This window comes from Arachis hypogaea, chromosome 11 (assembly GCF_003086295.3).
Source record: "Arachis hypogaea cultivar Tifrunner chromosome 11, arahy.Tifrunner.gnm2.J5K5, whole genome shotgun sequence".
NCBI classification, from domain to species: domain Eukaryota; kingdom Viridiplantae; phylum Streptophyta; class Magnoliopsida; order Fabales; family Fabaceae; genus Arachis; species Arachis hypogaea.
In genome coordinates, this window is record NC_092046.1 from 48,266,806 (window position 1) to 48,286,127 (window position 19,322).

Sequence of the window (19,322 nt, forward strand, 5' to 3'; positions counted from 1 at the left end):
CTTCTGTAACACCATTTTAAAACTCTTGGGTTTTTATTTGGGCATCGGATTTGAGAAAGGTCCTAGGAGGATTTCATTTGGTATTTCTTTGAAAAGTTAGAAAGCGGAGGTTTAGGTTTCTGGTGTATTTAAGGTGGGTTTGGTTGAGGGGGAAGGAAGAGTAATGAATTAGGTGATTGCTGACAATGAATTGAGAAATTGACGAGCTGACGAGTTTGGAATGGAGAATTGTGAATTTACGATGGTTGTGATGAGTTAAGAACTTGGAAAGGAATGATGAGGAGATGATTGGATTATGTTGAGAAGTGTGCGGAGCCTATATCTCCGGCATGACAGATTATTCTGCTGCATGACGAGTTGTTGTTGAAAAGTATGTGGAGCCTATATCTCTGGCGTGGCAGATTGTTCTGCTGCATGACGAGTTGTTGTTGAGAAGTGTGCGGAGCCTATATCTCCGGCGTGGCAGATGTTTTTGTTGTATGACTTGTTCAATGTTGAGAGTGTGCAGGGCCTATATCCCCGGCGTGGCAGATTGTTCTGCTGCATGATTTGTTGTGGTTGGTTCCTTCTCTGCTGCAGGAAGTGTGCGGGGCCTATATCAGTGGCGTAGTAGACTCCCTACTGCATGAGTGTGCAAGGCACTATATCTCTGGCATGGCAGAAAAGGATAAATCCGAGAGGATGTGTCAGGTTGGCATTTATGGACCGACAAGTGATATCACGAGCCAATAGGATAGACATTCATCATATGCATCTTTTACATGCTTGTTTGCTTTGATTACTTGGGTTTGCCTAATTTTATAATATGCCTACTTACTTCTTGAATTACTTGTTATATATTTGAATATTACTTGTGTTTTCCTTGCTTGCATTATCTGTGTCTGTCTGGTGCTGAGGAGGATAGGTAGTCGGTGGCGACGAGATCACACGGAGGGTAGGTTGGCGAAGGCTGTGAGACAGCAGTGACTAGTTTAGTTAGTAATCCCCTAAGTTAGATTACCCTGTTATTATATTATTGTGTTAAGTTATGTTAAAATGTTTTAGCATGCTTTAAGGTAAATCTGTGATGGATATGAAGTTCTAGGATTGCCTTTGGCGTCCCAGGGTCTTATATCCTACATCACTGGGCACTGTTACCATACTGAGAACCTCCGGTTCTCATACCATATTCTGTTGTTGTTTTTCCGATACAGGTCGCAACCCACCTCGGTGAGTTGCATTGATGGTGATAGAAGCGGAGGATCATGGATACTTTTGCAGTCTGTTGTTTTATTTTGTTTATATATCTCTCACTTTTGTATTTTGTTTTGCCTAGAGGCTTGTATTTAGAGCGAAAAACTTGTATAAGATGATTTTACTGTCTGGATCTTGTATGTTTGTATATAGCTAGCCGGCTTAAACTCTACGAGCCGTGGCTAGCCTCTTATGATATTATACTCTATACTTTTGTTATATTATGTATATACCTCATGCCTTAAGTAAGTAGCTTCGTTAGTACGCTTTGTGCTTTTAAATCCTGATTTTGAGCTATATCTTTCATCGGGCTTCTAGATAATATTAATTCTTTCTATATATTATATGTATAAGCTTAGAACTGTCGTAACCTTTGATTAACATTTGCTTTACGACGCAAGGTAAAGCTTAGGCTAATTAGGGTGTTACAGTATCCCTTCTCCTTCCTCTTCAAATCGCAACTCCCCCTCTTCTCTCCTTCCCCTGCTCCTGTCTCCCCTTTCTTTTCTTTCTTTCTTTCTTCCGATGGGTGTGTGCGTGTTTTGCTGGGCACAAAAAGGGGGATGCGGCTGCTGTGTTGTTTGGGGGGTTAAGGTTGAATTTGATAAATGTTAGGGTTAGAGTTTGTGTATTATAATTGGGGATTTTGGGTTAACCAAGGTTTGGAAATTCCTAAATCAATTTAGGTTATATGGTATTTATTTTGAAATCTAATTTAATCTCTAAAATTACTTTAAAATATTATTTGTGGTATAAAAATATTAATTGATTCTCGATCAAATACTCTAATTGAAAATATATTACAATATAACTAATTTTCTTTATTAATAAAACCTAAAGTATTTATTTAAAAAATATTATCATATAAATATCTTATTATTTTACAAATACTAATTTTTATAATTTAAATATAGAAATTAATTCAATAATTAGAAAATTAGATAAAATTCTAATTTTTTTATATCCAAACATCATTATTTTTAAATTTCTAAGACTTTAAATAGTAAATAGAAAAATAATCCAAAATTATAGAGTTTGGATAAAAACCTTAATTTATTTCAAATCCAGTTAATCAAAACTACCTTTAATTATCTTCAATAAAATAAATTATAAAATTAAATATTTAAATAAATATATATTTTGAAATTAATTCGTAATAACTTTTCAAAAGTTCTAGATCTTACATTCCACTCACCTTATAAAAATTTTCGTCCTCGAAAATTAACTTAATACGCAAAATACTAAAATAGTTTTAAATACTTTACTTTAGAAAAGCAGGGGTCTTGGCATATATATAATCTTCCAAATAAGTTTAAATCATAAATCAACCAAATCATAACTCCTCTTGTAATCCTTTAAAACATTTAAAACTTGTCTCTTTTGGCAATTAATTCAAATCAAACTCAGATTTTGAAATCATAACCAAATCAAATGCAGATCAACTGGAAATCAACTGGAAAGAGGCAAAAAATTTTCTTTTGAAGAGTACTTAAATACATAATCAAATAAGGATTTTTGGAAAAATTGTAATAAAGTTGTTAGAAAATCAAGTTTTATTTAAAGTAAGTATATGTCCGTAAACCAGTAAAAGAACAAGCGAGGTATTAGAAACAAATAGTTTTTTTTCATATTTAGCTTTTCAAAAATGCGGGATGTTACATCATTAACCGCCATTCTCATGGTCACTTAATTCCAATTAGGGGGTTAAGTTCAAAAACTAGTTTATAGCCACAAAAACCCTAGTTACCCAAAGCTAACAGGATTAAATGTCACATATCCCAATTAGTTCATGTAATTAGCAATATAGGAAGAATTTGTTTTCAAACTGTTGTTCAAGCGAGATAACTCTCTCGAGAATCACAAGAACTCAAATAGAATAAGGGTCATACTTTCGTTCCACCCAGATTCATAAGATTAAGAACGAAAACAATCCTTGAAATTGAATCAATACATTAATTAAAATAGAAAGGTAATAGTTCTAATTCAGAGAAATAAATAGAGTTCCTAACCTTAATCAAGAGGTTTAGTTGCTCATGACTTATAGAGAAACTAGGGTTCTGAAAACATGTGGAAGGGAGAAGATCTGAATCTCCCCTAAAGGGTGAATCTTTTCCCTTTTATACTAACCTAATTTGATTTTGAAAATAAAAAAGAATAATAAATTCTAGGCCTAAAAGATTTTGTTTATAAATAAAAATAACTAAAATATGATAAAAGACAACAATTAAAAGCTAAATCCCACTAAAGATGCTCCATTGGGTGAGTTTGACCCGTCTGCTGGCATTTTTCTGGCGTTCAACGCCGGGAGTGGGCAGTGAGTTCTGTCCTCTTTGGGCGCTAAACGCCGAGTTTGGTAGTGATTCCATAAGAAAATTATAGACTATTATATATCGTTGGAAAGCTTTGAACGTTGGCTTTCCATTGCCATTGAAACCGCATCAATTGAACCTCTGTAACTCAAGTTATACTTGTTGGAATCTAAGAAGGTCAGGGTTGACAGCATCTTCTTTCTTCCTTTGTTTTTGCATAAAACTCTGCCAAACTTGCCCAAATTTCACCTGAAATAATAAAAATGTCAAAACAACTCAAAGTAGCATCTAAAGGGGATTTTTGCACTAAAATATAATAAAACTTAATCATTTCTAACTAAAAACAACTAGAAAATAAAAAAAAGGGTACAAGATGCTCATGCATCAAGCACAGTTTGTTCTCAACACTCCATCTTGCCATGAGTTCTTCCTTTGCTTAATGCCATTCCTATATATATTTTTTGCTTCTTTTTTTATTTGTGTTCAAAAAAATATTCCTGGCATTGTTGCTGGCATGAATTATCTTCCCACGTATTTATGCCTTGTATAAATTTTATTAATCATGACCTAATCTTGTGGTTTGACTATTATCATCTTATGCTTAATAAATGTACCTCTCTTGCACCAGCTATGCTTTTAGCCATCTCAAATTAATGTTGGAACTTGCAGTTTAAAGCATTATTTTGGGTTATGTATAAAACTTTGTCCAATAATTAATATTTATATGTTACTATGCCAGATGCACATTTGTTCATAGAAGTGATTGCAATTGTTATCTAATCATCTATGATTGATATTGTTGTAGGCAGGCCCATATGATAATTTGAAGGATATTGCTGTGAAGATCCTACAAAATGAGGTTTCAGCTTCCAATATGTGTAATTCCTGTGGGTACACGGCTGCGTAAAATTGGGGACTCAAATCGATGACCTCCAGTAATGTTGAGACCAAGTGCTTCGATTACGTCGGCACTAAACCTATTAGTTTAAGGTATGATTTCTTTGTCTGACCTTGAACATATCAAACCAAAAAGAAAAGCAACATAGACAAAATCGTAGCATGTTTCTGATGCATTAGGCTGGTAGAGGGCACTGTCTCCTACTTTATGTAGAAGGTTGATTGCTAGGTGTGATTAATCATGATCAAAAAAGGGATGGGTAGTTTCTGATTTGAACAAAATACTAAGAAATATATACTTATCCATACTTACAAAAGCCCCTTGCTTTTGTAGCTCAAGTTAAGTTCAATATCAATAGTTGACGATTCAACCAAATTACTGGATACATATTGTCGGAGATTAGTTGTGTTTTTCCTTATTATTATACTTTGTGATGTGTTTTTGGAGATATTTGGAATTAATTTATTGCCTGTCTTGTTGAAAGTTCTTTCTTTAGGAGTGGCTGGTCAAGTTTCTAACTTTTCTTTTCCTACCCACTTTATAGTGATATAACAGCTTTGGCAAAGGACAGAGCTTATACACATATTAACCTTGATGAAATGACTGTACAGCAAGTGAGTGAGTTTGTTAATTTTTTCAATCCTATTCAAATAAACGTCTGTTGACAACTTTTGTTGTGTGAAAAAAAGAATTGCAAAAATTAAATATGTGAACACAAATCTTTCTTATTTGTAACCTGGTCAAGCAGTTTTACTTACATAGTCTATGACAGGAGTGCAATAATAAGAATTAATAGATGAAGCAGTACTTGTCTTTTATAAAAAATAGAAACGATTTGATCAGAATAATCTAGATGATAGATGGGATTTACTCGATGGAGGATAAAATAAATCCGAAAATTCACCCGAAAAGAATTAAGAAAGAAAGAAATTGTGTCTAAGAAACAAATGCTAGACATGCGCCACCATGTCCCTGCCTCTCTGGTGGCGCATTCATTGAACTGATAAGTTTACTATAGATCTTAAGATTGTATGCATTTCCTGAGTATGCGAGCTAACTTCTTAGGATCTAATCATCTCTTGCATGTTTGTTTGTCCAGGCATTGCAGTTTGGCTAGGACTCTTCACACTCGTTTCTTCTCTCTGGTAAAGAATACAAAGAAGCTTCCTCCACAGCGCCCTGCCAAGGTCAAATGACTGAAGCATATGACCTAAATGTCCAAACTTACAATGTCTTGATGAGTGACCTCTGTAAAAAAGGAAATTTTTCTGCTGCCAAATTTCTAGTTTCAGAAATGCTTGACCGAAATGTTCAATCAGATGCATATGTTTATGCCACCTTGGTAGATGGATTAATTAGAAATGGTGAACTTGATGAGGCAAGAAAGTTTTTTGAAGTCGTAATTGGAAAGGGTATAGAGCCCGATATTGTTAGGTACAATGCCATGATTAAAGGTTTTTATAAATTCGGAAAGATGGCAGATGCTCTGTTAGTTTCAACTATTTAGTTTTTATTACATATTCATAAATTGATTTTGTTTATTCAATTGAATTCACCAACAACTAATTCTACAAGACAATGGTAGCACTTATTGAACTACACGTTCCTAATAAACTTCTGTTATATCAGCATTCATTGTTGTTTATATGTTATACGATAAATAGTATATTGCTAGTAACATTCAATATTAATCAAAATATGAGGACTTGCATAGTTTATAACACAGAAGTGGTTCAAGAAATTGAAATGATAGAGCGAAAATAAAGTTTCATCTAAATTCAAATATAATTGAACTAAAGAAAAAAACATCAATTTCCAAAAAGAGTTCATAAAAAATATAGTGCATAATAATTTTTTAAGTAAAAGAGATTAAACTACCAATTCTAAATATAAACCAAACATGACTACATGACAATTACGAATTTTTAATTTTTTTGAATCTTTTTATTTATACTTATTGTTATTTCTGCCAGAGTCAATGACATTATGCAGCATCAAGTTGTGAGGCCTGAGAATCAAATCCATTGCAAGTCGCATCCTTGTACCATCATTAACCTAAAAAATATAAATATTTTAGGTTACCAACAAAATCATACACATTAGTAAGTGAGGTACTATTTTTTTAAGCAAAAGAAAATTACATTTATTGTATAATTATACGTCTTCCTATAGTTTGTCATCCAGGTTGCCACTCATACCCTACAATCATTACTGTGTTAAATAAGACGCGGTTAGCTTATGCAGATAAACATTTTAAAGAGGAAAACACAAATACAGATATTCCTTACGAGTCAGGAGCTTGTTCTCCTGTTTCTAGCATATCCACAAATGCAAAATCAAGTATCATTGGCCTAAATAGAGCGTTGTATTTATAGAACCAGTCATACTTGAGCATATCTTTTAGATATTTTGCCTATTCATATTGAAAAAAGTTAAATAAAGGATGATATTTGAAACTTTTAAAAAATGTCACAAAAGTGAAAATAGAAAAAGTTAATTTACCAGCTTTACAATACTCAATCTCTTTCTCTCTTTATTTGAAATAATCGAGAGGAAATCTAGCAGAATTGTTTGATGATTGCATAAATCAAAAACAACTAGATAATAATGCGTGTTGTTCTTGTTAACAAGTAAAAAAATCTAGTAGCAACTTTCACGTATTAGAATATTACTAGATACAAAAAATTTTAAAATAAAAAGTATAGATCAGTTCATAAAGATAAAGGCCATTAGACAATGAAAAAAATAAAAAAAAAATACAATAAATCATATACCTTTTTTAGACCTTCATCAACTTTTTTCATGAATTCTTTTTGATAATATTTCAACAAAACTTCAATTTTGGTATCACATTCTAATATAAATTGCTGAATTTTAATAGTTAGGGGCTAAGTCAGTGACACTAATTATACAATAAGATAAAATAAAAATTGTAACAAACTTGAAAAAGATATGGCATATCGAAAACAAAGCTGGAAAATACCAATGTGTTTGACATCCTATTCCTTTTTCCTGCACGGTTAGCATAGTACGTAGCCACCAAATCCAACACCTATGTGGTAACTAATAAATTTATTAAGAATTGAAAGTATTCTAAAGATAATAGTTTAATTATGCACTTACATCCCCATGCACCCATTCCTTGGAAATTAATGACTTGAAGTTGTCACGAGTTCTGCTAAACTTGTTTGTTGTCGCCAATACCTCACCACTGCAAACATGAAACATATGAATCTTGTACCATTTTTTAAGCTTTAATAGATAGATAGATAGATAGATAGATAGATAGATAGATAGATAATGGGATATGTAACCTTCTTTTATTTGGTGCAAACACATAGGTTGCCATTTTAATATCTGAGTCATCCAAATTCATGTATGCAGGAGGCTTAAATAAAACCAAGATCCATTGCAAAAAAAAAAATGGTGAGATTACTAAGTTATGTAACCTTAGATGATCGATGCGAATTCTTGTGATATGCAAACTTCCAGATGGCCATTCAATTTTTCGTTTATTGTGCTTGGCCTTTTTGTTGTTTAGGGAACGCATGCTAATAGAATATCCATTTGGTGTACTCTTTTTTAAGAGTGTCTTTTGCTTCTCAGTTAGGGATTTGTGTGATGTTCTCAATGCAGTTCTTTTATTTTTTGAAACTTTGTCTTTAATGGAGACAGTATTCACACCAACCATACTCTCAGACAAATGTGGATTCTAGACAATTCTTCTCTTGACTGCAAATACCTTCTTATCGTGACACTTGTATGCTTTGATGGTTTCTTATTTTTACCAGAGTCAAACTGATGATGTTGTGGAGACTTTAGCAGTTTAAGAATTTCATCTGTATCTCTTGGATTAGTATACTGAAAAGGATATAAGACAGTGGGATGCCAAAATTTTGTGATAGTTGGACCTACGATAAATGATGGTGAAAATAGGTTGTATAGCGATGGATGCAGGGTTATCGGAGATTAGTTAGAATATACTGCAGTAGTATAAAAATTCTAGTACATAGAATAGAAATATTGGGGTATGTGAGGTACATGGTTGAAGTACGGATGATGTAAAAGTTTGTTATCAATAACATTAATGCTAACATCTTTTGTGTCTCTTTTTTTACGCTATGCTGAGGTGGTCTGGATGATTCTCGCTTACCCATGTCAACCACCCAAGAATATATGTAATACAATTAGAATAATATGGTGAATATAGTTTGCTAATAACATGTTGAGCAGTATCTTTATATATAGGATAAAATTTTGTTTGTTCGTTTTTTATTTTTGAAAAATTATCTTTTAAAAAGATTTCATTATTTTATATTTATATCATAGAATATAATTGTAAGGTATGTGCATTTTTATGATTGTAATTTAAAAGGATTTACTATTCAAAGTAGATATTATGTTTATTTAAAAATTATTTAAAATGGATATTATTATTCAAACCTACTGAGAGCATATAATTTTTAATAATAAATACCTTTTTTTTCAAAAAAAAATTTGAATTAGAAACCTATTATTCAAATTCATTATTCCATGTGATTATAAATACATAATATTTAATAATAAATATATAATTTTTTAAATCATATATTATTGTAAACTTATTATTTTTATTTCAAAATTATTCAATATTATTATTTAAATTTATTATTCCACGTGATAATAAATACATAATATTTAATAATAAATATATAATTTTTTTTCCAACGAGCTATAACTCAAATGACATAGTCTTTCCATACTCACTTAGAGGTTGTGGGTTCGAATCTCCTTATCTTCAGTAAATATATATATATATATATATATATATATATATATATATATATATATATATATATATAAAACTGGAAACTTATTATTTTATTTAGAAATGATTCAAAATAGATATTATTATTCTAACTTATTACTCTACGTAATAAGAGCATTTAAACTTGTAATTTTTACATATAATATTGATTTTGGCTGAATATATGATTTACTTATAAATAATAAAATTTGTGTTATTCATGTTGATTATAACACTAATTAGATTATCAATAATTAGATTGAATTTATATTTAATACAAATTCACCTTAAATTGATATATAATAACAACTCTCTTTTATCATTGTTATGTATTTTTTCTCAAATGCATAATATTACAAGCTAATTACAATGGCAAAAACGCGTAGAAATAATTGGGCTGCTTCTATTGAGGCAAGTTCTATTCCTGACATAAAGATCCGTCAAGAACCAACTAAAATTTTAAACAAGTACATACTAATTATTTTTTTATTGTTCTTGTTTCATAAACTTTTTTTCAATGTTCTTCTATTATTTTTTGTAACGAGTCAATTTATTCACATCTTCGATTAAAAAATAAGATATGAATTATGTTGCAATATTTTTAATTTAGAGTTATAAAAAACTATCTTAAAGAAAATGTGTTAGTGTTGGCCCAAGAAAAGAAAGAGGAGAGAATAGCCTTGGAGTTTAGAATTTCGTCACTCATTCGTCTCTCACTCCCCGCCGTGTGACGTGGAGGAACGGAATTGGAGAGCGGTGGAATGGGGAGGCCGTGGAGTTTGGATTCAACGAAGAGGGAGCGCGTGATGGAGACGGTTATTGATGTCGGGAGAAGGTAAGAAGAGAGAATAGGAGAGGTTATTATGGTTGCGGTGAAGAGGACGAGGGTGAGAAGGAAGAGAAGCTTCGCAATGCCAAGTCTGAAAACGACGATGCATCTTCGTTGTTGCCGTGGTGACGGTGGTTGTGTTAGGTGGTGCTTTGGTTTCTTCATTTTCTCTGTTCTTGTGTTTTGCGTTTGTCGTGTCCTCAGCCGTCTGCCCTATTGCACACATCCTTGGGTCTGTTCCAAGGGGTGACAGCGGCACATCTCTTGCATATGGTTACATTGAATTGGATTTGTAATTTGACGAATGATCTATTATGCCTTAGATTTAGTTGTTTATTGTATATTTCAATTTGTCATTTGATTAATATCTTATTATTATCTTTATTTTAACATCCTTGTTAATTTTTTTTATGTTACAGTGAACACGATCTATCATTGAAGGACAAAGTGGCTTTAGACTCATTAGCTAATTCTGTTGAACAATTAACTCAACTAGTCCAATCTCTTGTTCAACGGTTGAAAAATAATGTCAGCTCCCCCTCTAAGGTGTTTAAGGTCTTTGCTTCCAATTCTAAGACTCTTAATCAACAAAGTAGTGCATCGAATAATCTATTGTTGCTATGTTCTATGGAGAAGATAAGGACGGATTGTCCATTGCTAAAAAAAGGAGAAGAGACTCACTTGCTCCAATTAATGTTTCTGGATTAAAGCTACCTATTGTGAGTACTAAGTAATAAGTAGTTTAGTTTTATTATTATTATTATTATTATTATTATTATTATTATTATTATTATTATTATTCAATAGTAATAGTTTTTTTTTATATTTACTGGGTGCAAGTGTGTTTTAGACCAACGACTTCGATGGGTTTGGACGATACTGAACTTGCAATTGCAACATACTTGTATGGTAATCTATTGGTGGATAAGTAAACTCAATAAGAATATTATTTTTTATCGGTGTTGTGGATTTGTTTACCTATTTTTATTTATGCTAAATTATTTTTGGCAACTATGAGGAGGATATAGTATTTTCAGGGGTTACAGCTCGCAGAAATGTATTCAGGAGTTTGATGCTAGGCAAGCCAATTGATTCTCTTGTGCTACTCTTAGTAGTAGATATGATGAGGACAAAGTTGACCAGAGAAAGTGAATATTGGTTTTTACTTCCAGCATTTGCGGTAAGTATATAGCAGTGTATTTTAAAATAAAACTGGTATTTGTTATTTGTATTACGCATATAAGCAAGTGGCAAAAATAACGTAGATGGCAGTGAAGACAAAAATGGATCCCAGCTATTTGGAGTCTTGTATCACAGATGTTTATTTGGACAAAGTTGACTTCTTAAAAAGAGTAAGAAATGTTGCATACATCATATAACATAATATAATGCATTTATGTTTAATATATACATAAAATTTGTTTTCGCGTAAAAATAGTTTGTCGTATAAAATCATATGCTTGTTATTCAAGTAAGTTTATATCATTTTTAAAATTCAAATTAGCAAATATTGGTATAAAATTAATTTAACAACTAAAATGACTTTTTCTTGATTAGGTGTTTATCCCGGTATGACAGACCCAAGAATTAGAGGAAGGGACACTTGCCCCCACTAGATTTAAAAAAAAAAGGTAATAATTTTATATAAATTAATATATTTGTCCCAATATAATTTATTTTTGTCCTACAAAAAGTTACAAAATTTTATTTTGAGATTCATATTATAAATAAGTTTTTTTATTAAATTTAACGTATAACAATATTTATTTTGTTAAATTTGATTTAATATCAAAATTAAAAATAAGTAAATAAATTAACTCAATAAAAAAATTTAATAAACAGTGATAATATAATTTTTTAAATCTGATCAACTTGTTAATTACCAAACTAAATCTCAGTTTTTTAAATATAAGCAAAATTATCAGTATTTTTTGTCTTAAAAAATTAGTTGAAATAGGAAAAAATAGTATTTATCTATTAATTAATTTTTATTTAAAATAATATAATATTTTTTTATTTTATCTTTTAAATAATCTTGCTTGTAATAACTATTTTAGATTAAAAAGTATCTTATGTCATAAATGTTATAAAAAATAAACTTCCTAATTCAGGTAATTAATATTTAAAAATTATAATGCGTAGTAGAACAATCGTTTAAAAGTATGGAAGTTAATTTTGATATATTAAAAAATATATTTTTTTTACATAGTTATTTGATTATATTTATTCTTTTAGATAATTATTTACGTGATGAATGTAAAAAGTATTTTTAAATTATAATACATAATTAAATAGATGTATAAATTCTTTAATCTAACAGTATATCAAAATTAAATTAAAAAATATATAAAAAATTAATTATTTTAAAAAATGGAGAGAAAAATAATTGTAAATTAAGTTTTTATTATTTGATATAAACATAATTTTCATATATAGGTTTATTTTTTTATGGTATTTATATACAATTATAGTTTCAAATTATAAATGCTAGTGTATTAATAGGCGCTAACGTGACAATTGATTCGGTCTTTTTTTTTTTTCAAAGATAAATATTATTTTATTAATATAAAATAAAAGTGTTTCCATAAGGAAGTACAAAAGAATTGGGTATTCCCATTTATTACCAGCTGTGACTGAAAGACTAAGAGCTTAAAGAAGAGTAGAAGTAAGAGTAAAGAAAAAATAGCATCTATCAGGTATGGTTCACGAGTTCACGCACTAAATTGCTGGCTTCTTTCACTATCTCTGGTGCTGGGCTTATTACCTTCTCAAAAACACATCGATTCCTCGCTTTCCAAGTGCTCCAACACAGCGCCGCTATGAGGAAGGTCTTTTGTCTACCGTCGAATTGAGCCGCTGCCCAGGATAAGACTCGTTGCCACCAATTGAAAAAAGTTTCTTCTTCTCTCATCCATAGGTCAGGGGTTATTAAGCTTAGGCTCCATATTATTGAAGACATGGGGCATTGGAACAAAGCATGAGAAATTGATTCAGCCTTCAACATGCATCTTGGACAAGTGGCAGGAGTGGATGCGAACCGGCTGTGAACTTGTTGCAACACTGGAAGCTTTTCATGAAGACTTTTCCATAGAAAAATCTTAATTTTATGTGGTAATTTCAACTCCCAAATGCTATTCCAGACTCTGTTGTGTATGTTCTGGGGCCTCAATGAAGTAGGAGAATGAAAGAATCCATAAGCAATTTTGTATCCTGACCCAACTTCATATATACCAGATTTTATCCAGCACTAATTAACTTCATCCTCCTCCTCTGTTGGTTTGATTGAAAAAAATTTATTGCATATATCAACTGAAAAAATCGACTCAATCAGATTTTTATTCCAACTTCTATCAGGATTTAGTAACGCACTAACGTAATACACTTGCATATTTGGCGGGATTGTGAGTGCATTTTGAGGGACATTAAGGGCACTGGTGGTGGGAGCCAGGGGTCATGGAAGATGCGAACATTAGTGCCAGAGCCTATTTTCCATAACAAGCCTTTCTCGATCACCTTGCGCCCTTCAAGAACACTTCTCCAACCCCACGACGGTACGCTTCCTATCTCTACATGTAGGAAATCTGTATATCTGAAATATTTAGCTTTGAGCATTCTTGATATAGTAGAATTAGGGTATTTCATTAGACGCCAACATTGCTTGCCCAATAAAGCCAAATTTTGCGCCCTTAGATCCTTGATCCCCAGCCCTCCATCTTTCTTTGGTCTCGTCATTGTGTCCCATTTAATCCAAACCATTCTTCGTTCTGCGCCTTTTTTACCCCACCAAAATTGCGAGAGCATGCTATGAATCTCAGTCAACAGCGTGTCCGGGAGCTTGAAACAAGAAAGTGTATAAATAGGAATCGCCTCCCCCACCGCTCTCAATAGCGTGTGTCTGCCACCTGATGACAATATACTTCTTTTCCAACCCATAATCCTCTTCTGAACTTTATCCTTGATAGCTCCAAAGGTTGCTTTCTTTGATTTTTGAACTATAGAGGGCAGTCCCAGGTATTTGTCTTGTGCTCCGATATGTTCAATATTTAGTGTCTGAGCAACTGCTAGTCTTGTGTTCTGAGGAGTGTTGTGACTGAAAAAGATAGCCGACTTATTCAAATTGACTTTTTGCCCACTAAAACCCTCATAGGTCTCTAGCAATTCTAGAATGCTTTGGCTTGTATTAGGTGCGCTCTTGCAAAAAAGGATTGAATCATCAGCAAACAAAAGGTGATTAACTGTTTGGCATCTCCGATTAACTTGAACTCCTTGAATTAATCTGTTTTGCTCTGCCTTGTGTAGCAAGAAGGAAAGTCCTTCTGCACAAAAAAGAAAGAGATATGGAGATAGGAGGTCACCCTGTCGGATGCCCCTATTTGGCCTAAAATAGCCAAATGGTTGACCTTCCACAACAACAGAGTAAGAAACAGTCGTTACCAATTCCTTAGTCCAGTTAATCCATTTAGCATCAAACCCCAACTTATCCATAATATACCATAAAAAATGCCATTCAACCCTATCATAAGCCTTGCTCATGTCTAGTTTAATAGCCATCTCATGCTCTGCCCCCACTTCTCTTATTTTTCAAATAGTGCATACATTCGTGGGCAATTAGAATATTATCTGAAATGAGTCTTCCTTTGAGAAACGCACTCTGATTTGGACTTATAATTTTATTCATAATACCTTGTAATCGGTGCACCATAACTTTAGAAATAATTTTATACATAATTGAAGACAAACTGATCGGTCGTACCTGAGTCATGTCACTGGCATCTGGCACCTTTGGAATTAAACAAATTTGAGTATGATTGAAGCTTTTTAAAATTCTGCCACTGTGAAAGAAACTTCTCACTGCCTTAAAAACGTCACCTCCAACTATATCCCAGAAAAAGTGAAAAAACTTAGCTGTAAACCCGTCATCACCAGGAGCACTCTGAGCATGAACACTAAATGTAGCTCTTTTGACCTCGTCCATAGTTACTGGCCTTTGGAGCCTACGGTTCATGGAAGCTGTAACCTTAGGCTCCAAATCCTCTAAGTATGGATTCGGATCAGCCGAACAAGAAGAAGTAAAAATATCGCAAAAGTAGTCCTCAGCTACCTTTGCAATATCCTCCGGTTTCGATGCAATCTCATTGTCCCTCCCCACTAATCTCCAAATTATGTTCCTTCGCATCCTTGATTGAAATTTCTGGTAAAAGAATCTAGTGTTCTGATCTCCTTCTTTTAGCCACTTGATTCTAGATTTTTCTCGCCAATAGCTCTCTTCTTTCAAATATGCCAGCTCCAACTTCTCCTCCAAACTGGTAACCTTCTCTCCCCCATTGATTCCAGCCACCCGCAACTCCTCTAGTTTAGCTTGAAGGTCCTCAATTTCTTTCCGGGAGTTTGCTTTGTGAGTTTGCTGCCATTGAACTAGTCTATATCTACAAACTTTCAACTTTTGAGCCAAGGAGAACATAGCCGATCCTACAACTTCCATTCTCCACACTTCACTGACAATTCTCTTGACATCCTCTTCTCCACACCAACGTTTCTGGTATTTAAACCGCCTTTTACTATGCCAGGATTGAGGTTCGGTTTCCATCAAAATTGGAGCATGATCCGAGCCTGACTCTGTGAGCCTGTGCACCACTGCATTCGGAAACTTCAACTTCCATTCCATCCTAACTAAATAGCGGTCAAGCCTCTCCTTCACCAAATCCTCTCCTTGTCTTCGATTTGTCCACGTGAAAGGGTGCCCCACCATTCCAATATCCACCAATTCGTTACTGTCAATAAAATTAGTGAATGTTGCAATGGTGGTTGCTGATTTTTGGCCTCCACCCTCCTTTTCCGCTTGGCTTGTTATAGCATTAATTGATTCGGTCTTTTATTATTAAATGTATATAAAAATACATAAAAATAAAATTAGTTATGATGACAAATTATTTATAATTTAATTAAAATATTTTAAGTTTAAATTTTAGAAATAAAAAAATATTTTTTTATAAATTATATATAATAAATAGTATTTTAAAAATGAAAGTGTTCACTAACTCTTTTTAAATTTTATATCTCTATTATATTTTTAATATAATTAACAATGTTCAACAAAAATTATTTTAAGATATATATTTTTGCCCCCACTCTTAAAATTTTCTGGGTCCGTCACTGCCTGTATATGAAACTATTGACGAAGGTCATGAACACTGGTACCTCATAGTGATCGATCGTGTTAAAAGACAAATCATTTGCTAGACCCATTTCCCATTGAGAAATGGTTCAAACGAAAGAGGATAGCCTTGAAATTAGTAAATATATTTTCTGTTTTTTGTTAATTATCTAGATATATGACTAAAAAAGTAAACTCTGACATAGACATAAACAGGCCATTTTTTTAGACGAAGTATTGGAAGATTGTTCATTCTACGACTTTGAAACCATTCCAAATCTGATTTCTTCACAATTTGAATTTAAAGAACCAGAAGGCCTTCCCACTCTCGAAGCTGGATCGATCGTAAGATAATATAATTAGTAGTTATTAGTATGAAATTTATGCAATTATGTAGTACTCTAATATATATTGCTCGATATTTAGGAATGACGCGGGTGTGTGCATTGCAAGTTGGATGATAGCTTGTTTTGAAGATGATAATTTTAACATAAAGGTAATATTATACACTAATTTTTGTTCTCATTCTTTCTTTGATATTTAGTTAGTTAAGCCTAATGTATAAATGTCAATATTTTATTAAGTTGATGATGGGAATCGAATGAAGATTGCAGTCTCGCTCGTGTCAAAGAATCATAATATGATCGAGTATAGGGTCAAAAGAAATGCATTTGAAAATCTTAGAAAGCTGTATAATAATCACCATCATGATGATGATGAATTCCCACAAGATTAGATTTATAACATTCCCTTCTTTTATTATTTTTGTTTTTATTATTTTCTTGTGGGCATATATAAACCTTCTAGTGACATATGCATTATATTTTGTTCACATTTGTGTTCATATTTGTTTGCTGGATTACTTAATGTTTCGATTTGACTAGAGATATAATTATTATTATTCTTAAAGGTGGATTTTCTTGGCCATCATTATTACTTCTAGGTTTTATGATCTTTTATGATTTGTCTGCTAGTGGTGCTCATTATTATGCCATTTTGATATTAGGGATGATTTGATCATAATCAGCATATTTATAATCAATACATATTAGTAAATAGTAGTATCTTTGACATATGAGTTTCATTCATCTGAGGCCTTAGTAGCAAAAAATGCTGATATTGAGGCACTTCTAAGTTCCATCGATGCACTTAACAGGCAGGCTGCACAGTCTAAAGGAAATCTAGCTTCCATTCAGGTTCTTCTTTGTTATTTTATTTAAGTAATCTTGATGCAATATTTTATGTCCGTACATGCTGCTACTTTGGAGTTCAATAGGAATCAAGAGATGCCAAAGCTTCCCTCATAGCAAACCCTGTGTTAGCCTTGCAACTTAATTTTGTCTTTCAGAACTTTATTCTCTAATATTTGCTTTGGCCTTGTGGATTTGTTCTTGTTTGCAGTTTCTGTGAGGTGAACAAACATTGCTACTTGTCATAGTGTTATATTGTGCTTTTCTTGTTGTATTGTGATTGCTATGGGAAGTTGCAACTGATGCAGCTGCTCTTGCTATCATGATTTAGTGAATGAGCCATTTATGGAATGTTTGGTTTTCTTTGTTAGAAAAGCTTCAAATCATAATTTGGTAAATTCTCATCTTTTATAAATCCTATTCAGTGAATGAGACATCTGGTGTATTTATTTTATGTAAGATAACTGAATTGATCTATTTAATGTTTATCATTGAACAGAATTTTAATGAGATCTAGTATGTTGTCCAATAATGGATGAATTATTACAATGTTATATGCAAAATTAGTAGAATAATCAGTTTTCATTCTTGAATGTCCAAAGAGCATCTGTCTAATTTGTGTTTCCAACAGAAAATCTAAAATTTAATTACTAGTCATGACTCAGTTACATCTGTTTTCTTTTCAATAAAGAAATTTGGGATGCAAAGGAATAATGGGTCACTGTCTGCCTTGGATAACAAATAGGCCAACGCAGCACATGCATCACTATCTTTCACTTTGCCACGCCTAATCTTAGTAATGTGGTTAGGTTTTTGCTGGTAAAACCCACTTTATCGTATCCACCTTTTTGGGAAATCATGTAACCCATTATGTGGCACGTTTTAACACCACATGCTCGCAAGTTGTCTGCATATGTTTTATCGGCATCATTTAGCCCACGATTCATAGCAACAAGATGTCTGTACTTAGGTGGACACAGTGAATGATTGTGTTCATTCTCAAAGACACTGACTTTCCACTTACCCGTCCTATAGTGATGAATGAGACGAATCCTAGCCTTGCAATTGACTTGAGTAATTGCCCTATGCCCTTTGTCGATTGTCCCTTTTAAGGTGCTTTCAATGTCTTTCTCATGCTTTATTGCAAACCAATTGTCTTGTATTAATGTTGCCTTTAGTATCTACCGTCTTCAAGCCTTTCTGGGACACAAATCCATAGCATTTGACATATTTGGCATAAAATTCACAAACTTGAGATTCCATATCAAACACCAATCTCCATATGTCTTCGATGGTCAAATCAGTTATCAACTTTTCAAAACCATCAATACTAATTGTATCTGCCTCTGCTTTATCTACAGTTACATCTACCATATCATCACTTTCATTGGAACTGCATTCATACTCAACACTTAAATCCTTAGATTGATGACCATCTTTATACGACTCTTTGCCATCATTCTCCATGATTGAACTTAAAATTTTAACATGTTAGCTACTAAATAAATGCTAGGAGAATGGAATAAGCAAAAGGAACTCAATTTTTTATGACTAAAATTATTGATCAATCAAATTCTATGAAACCTAAGAGTTATTAGTGCATAAGAATGTTATTTATATGACAACCAAGAGTTACAAAAAAAAATTCTCTGACTCATTAATTTTCTATGGTCTTTCTTTTGAAAAAATAAGAATACAACGCATTCAAATAAAAATGATCTAACTTATTAGCTAGGAGCATCATCTTTATCTATATAGCTAGGAACATCATCTTTATCTATAAAATTGATATATATGCCTAATAAAAAAATAATTAACAATCAACTCTCATGGTTTCTAGTATATTAGAATATACATGCATGTGCAATTTTAATGTACATAACACTAACTTGCTGATAAGAAAGAGGGTGTGTATCACTACCC

General features: G+C 32.4%; 1 protein-coding gene across 1 annotated transcript; it reads right to left on the reverse strand.

The window, feature by feature from the left end:
* Positions 1-6,724: 6,724 nt before the first annotated feature.
* LOC112721335 (uncharacterized) lies at positions 6,725-18,866 on the reverse strand. Its single transcript, XM_025772405.1, has 9 exons — positions 18,651-18,866; positions 18,424-18,535; positions 18,230-18,306; positions 14,809-15,924; positions 13,488-14,246; positions 7,755-7,828; positions 7,564-7,651; positions 7,424-7,492; positions 6,725-6,853 (listed from the first exon to the last, which is right to left on the reverse strand). Exons 1-9 carry the CDS (start codon positions 18,864-18,866, stop codon positions 6,725-6,727), a joined length of 2,640 nt encoding a protein of 879 aa, XP_025628190.1.
* Between the last annotated feature and the right edge of the window lie 456 nt (positions 18,867-19,322).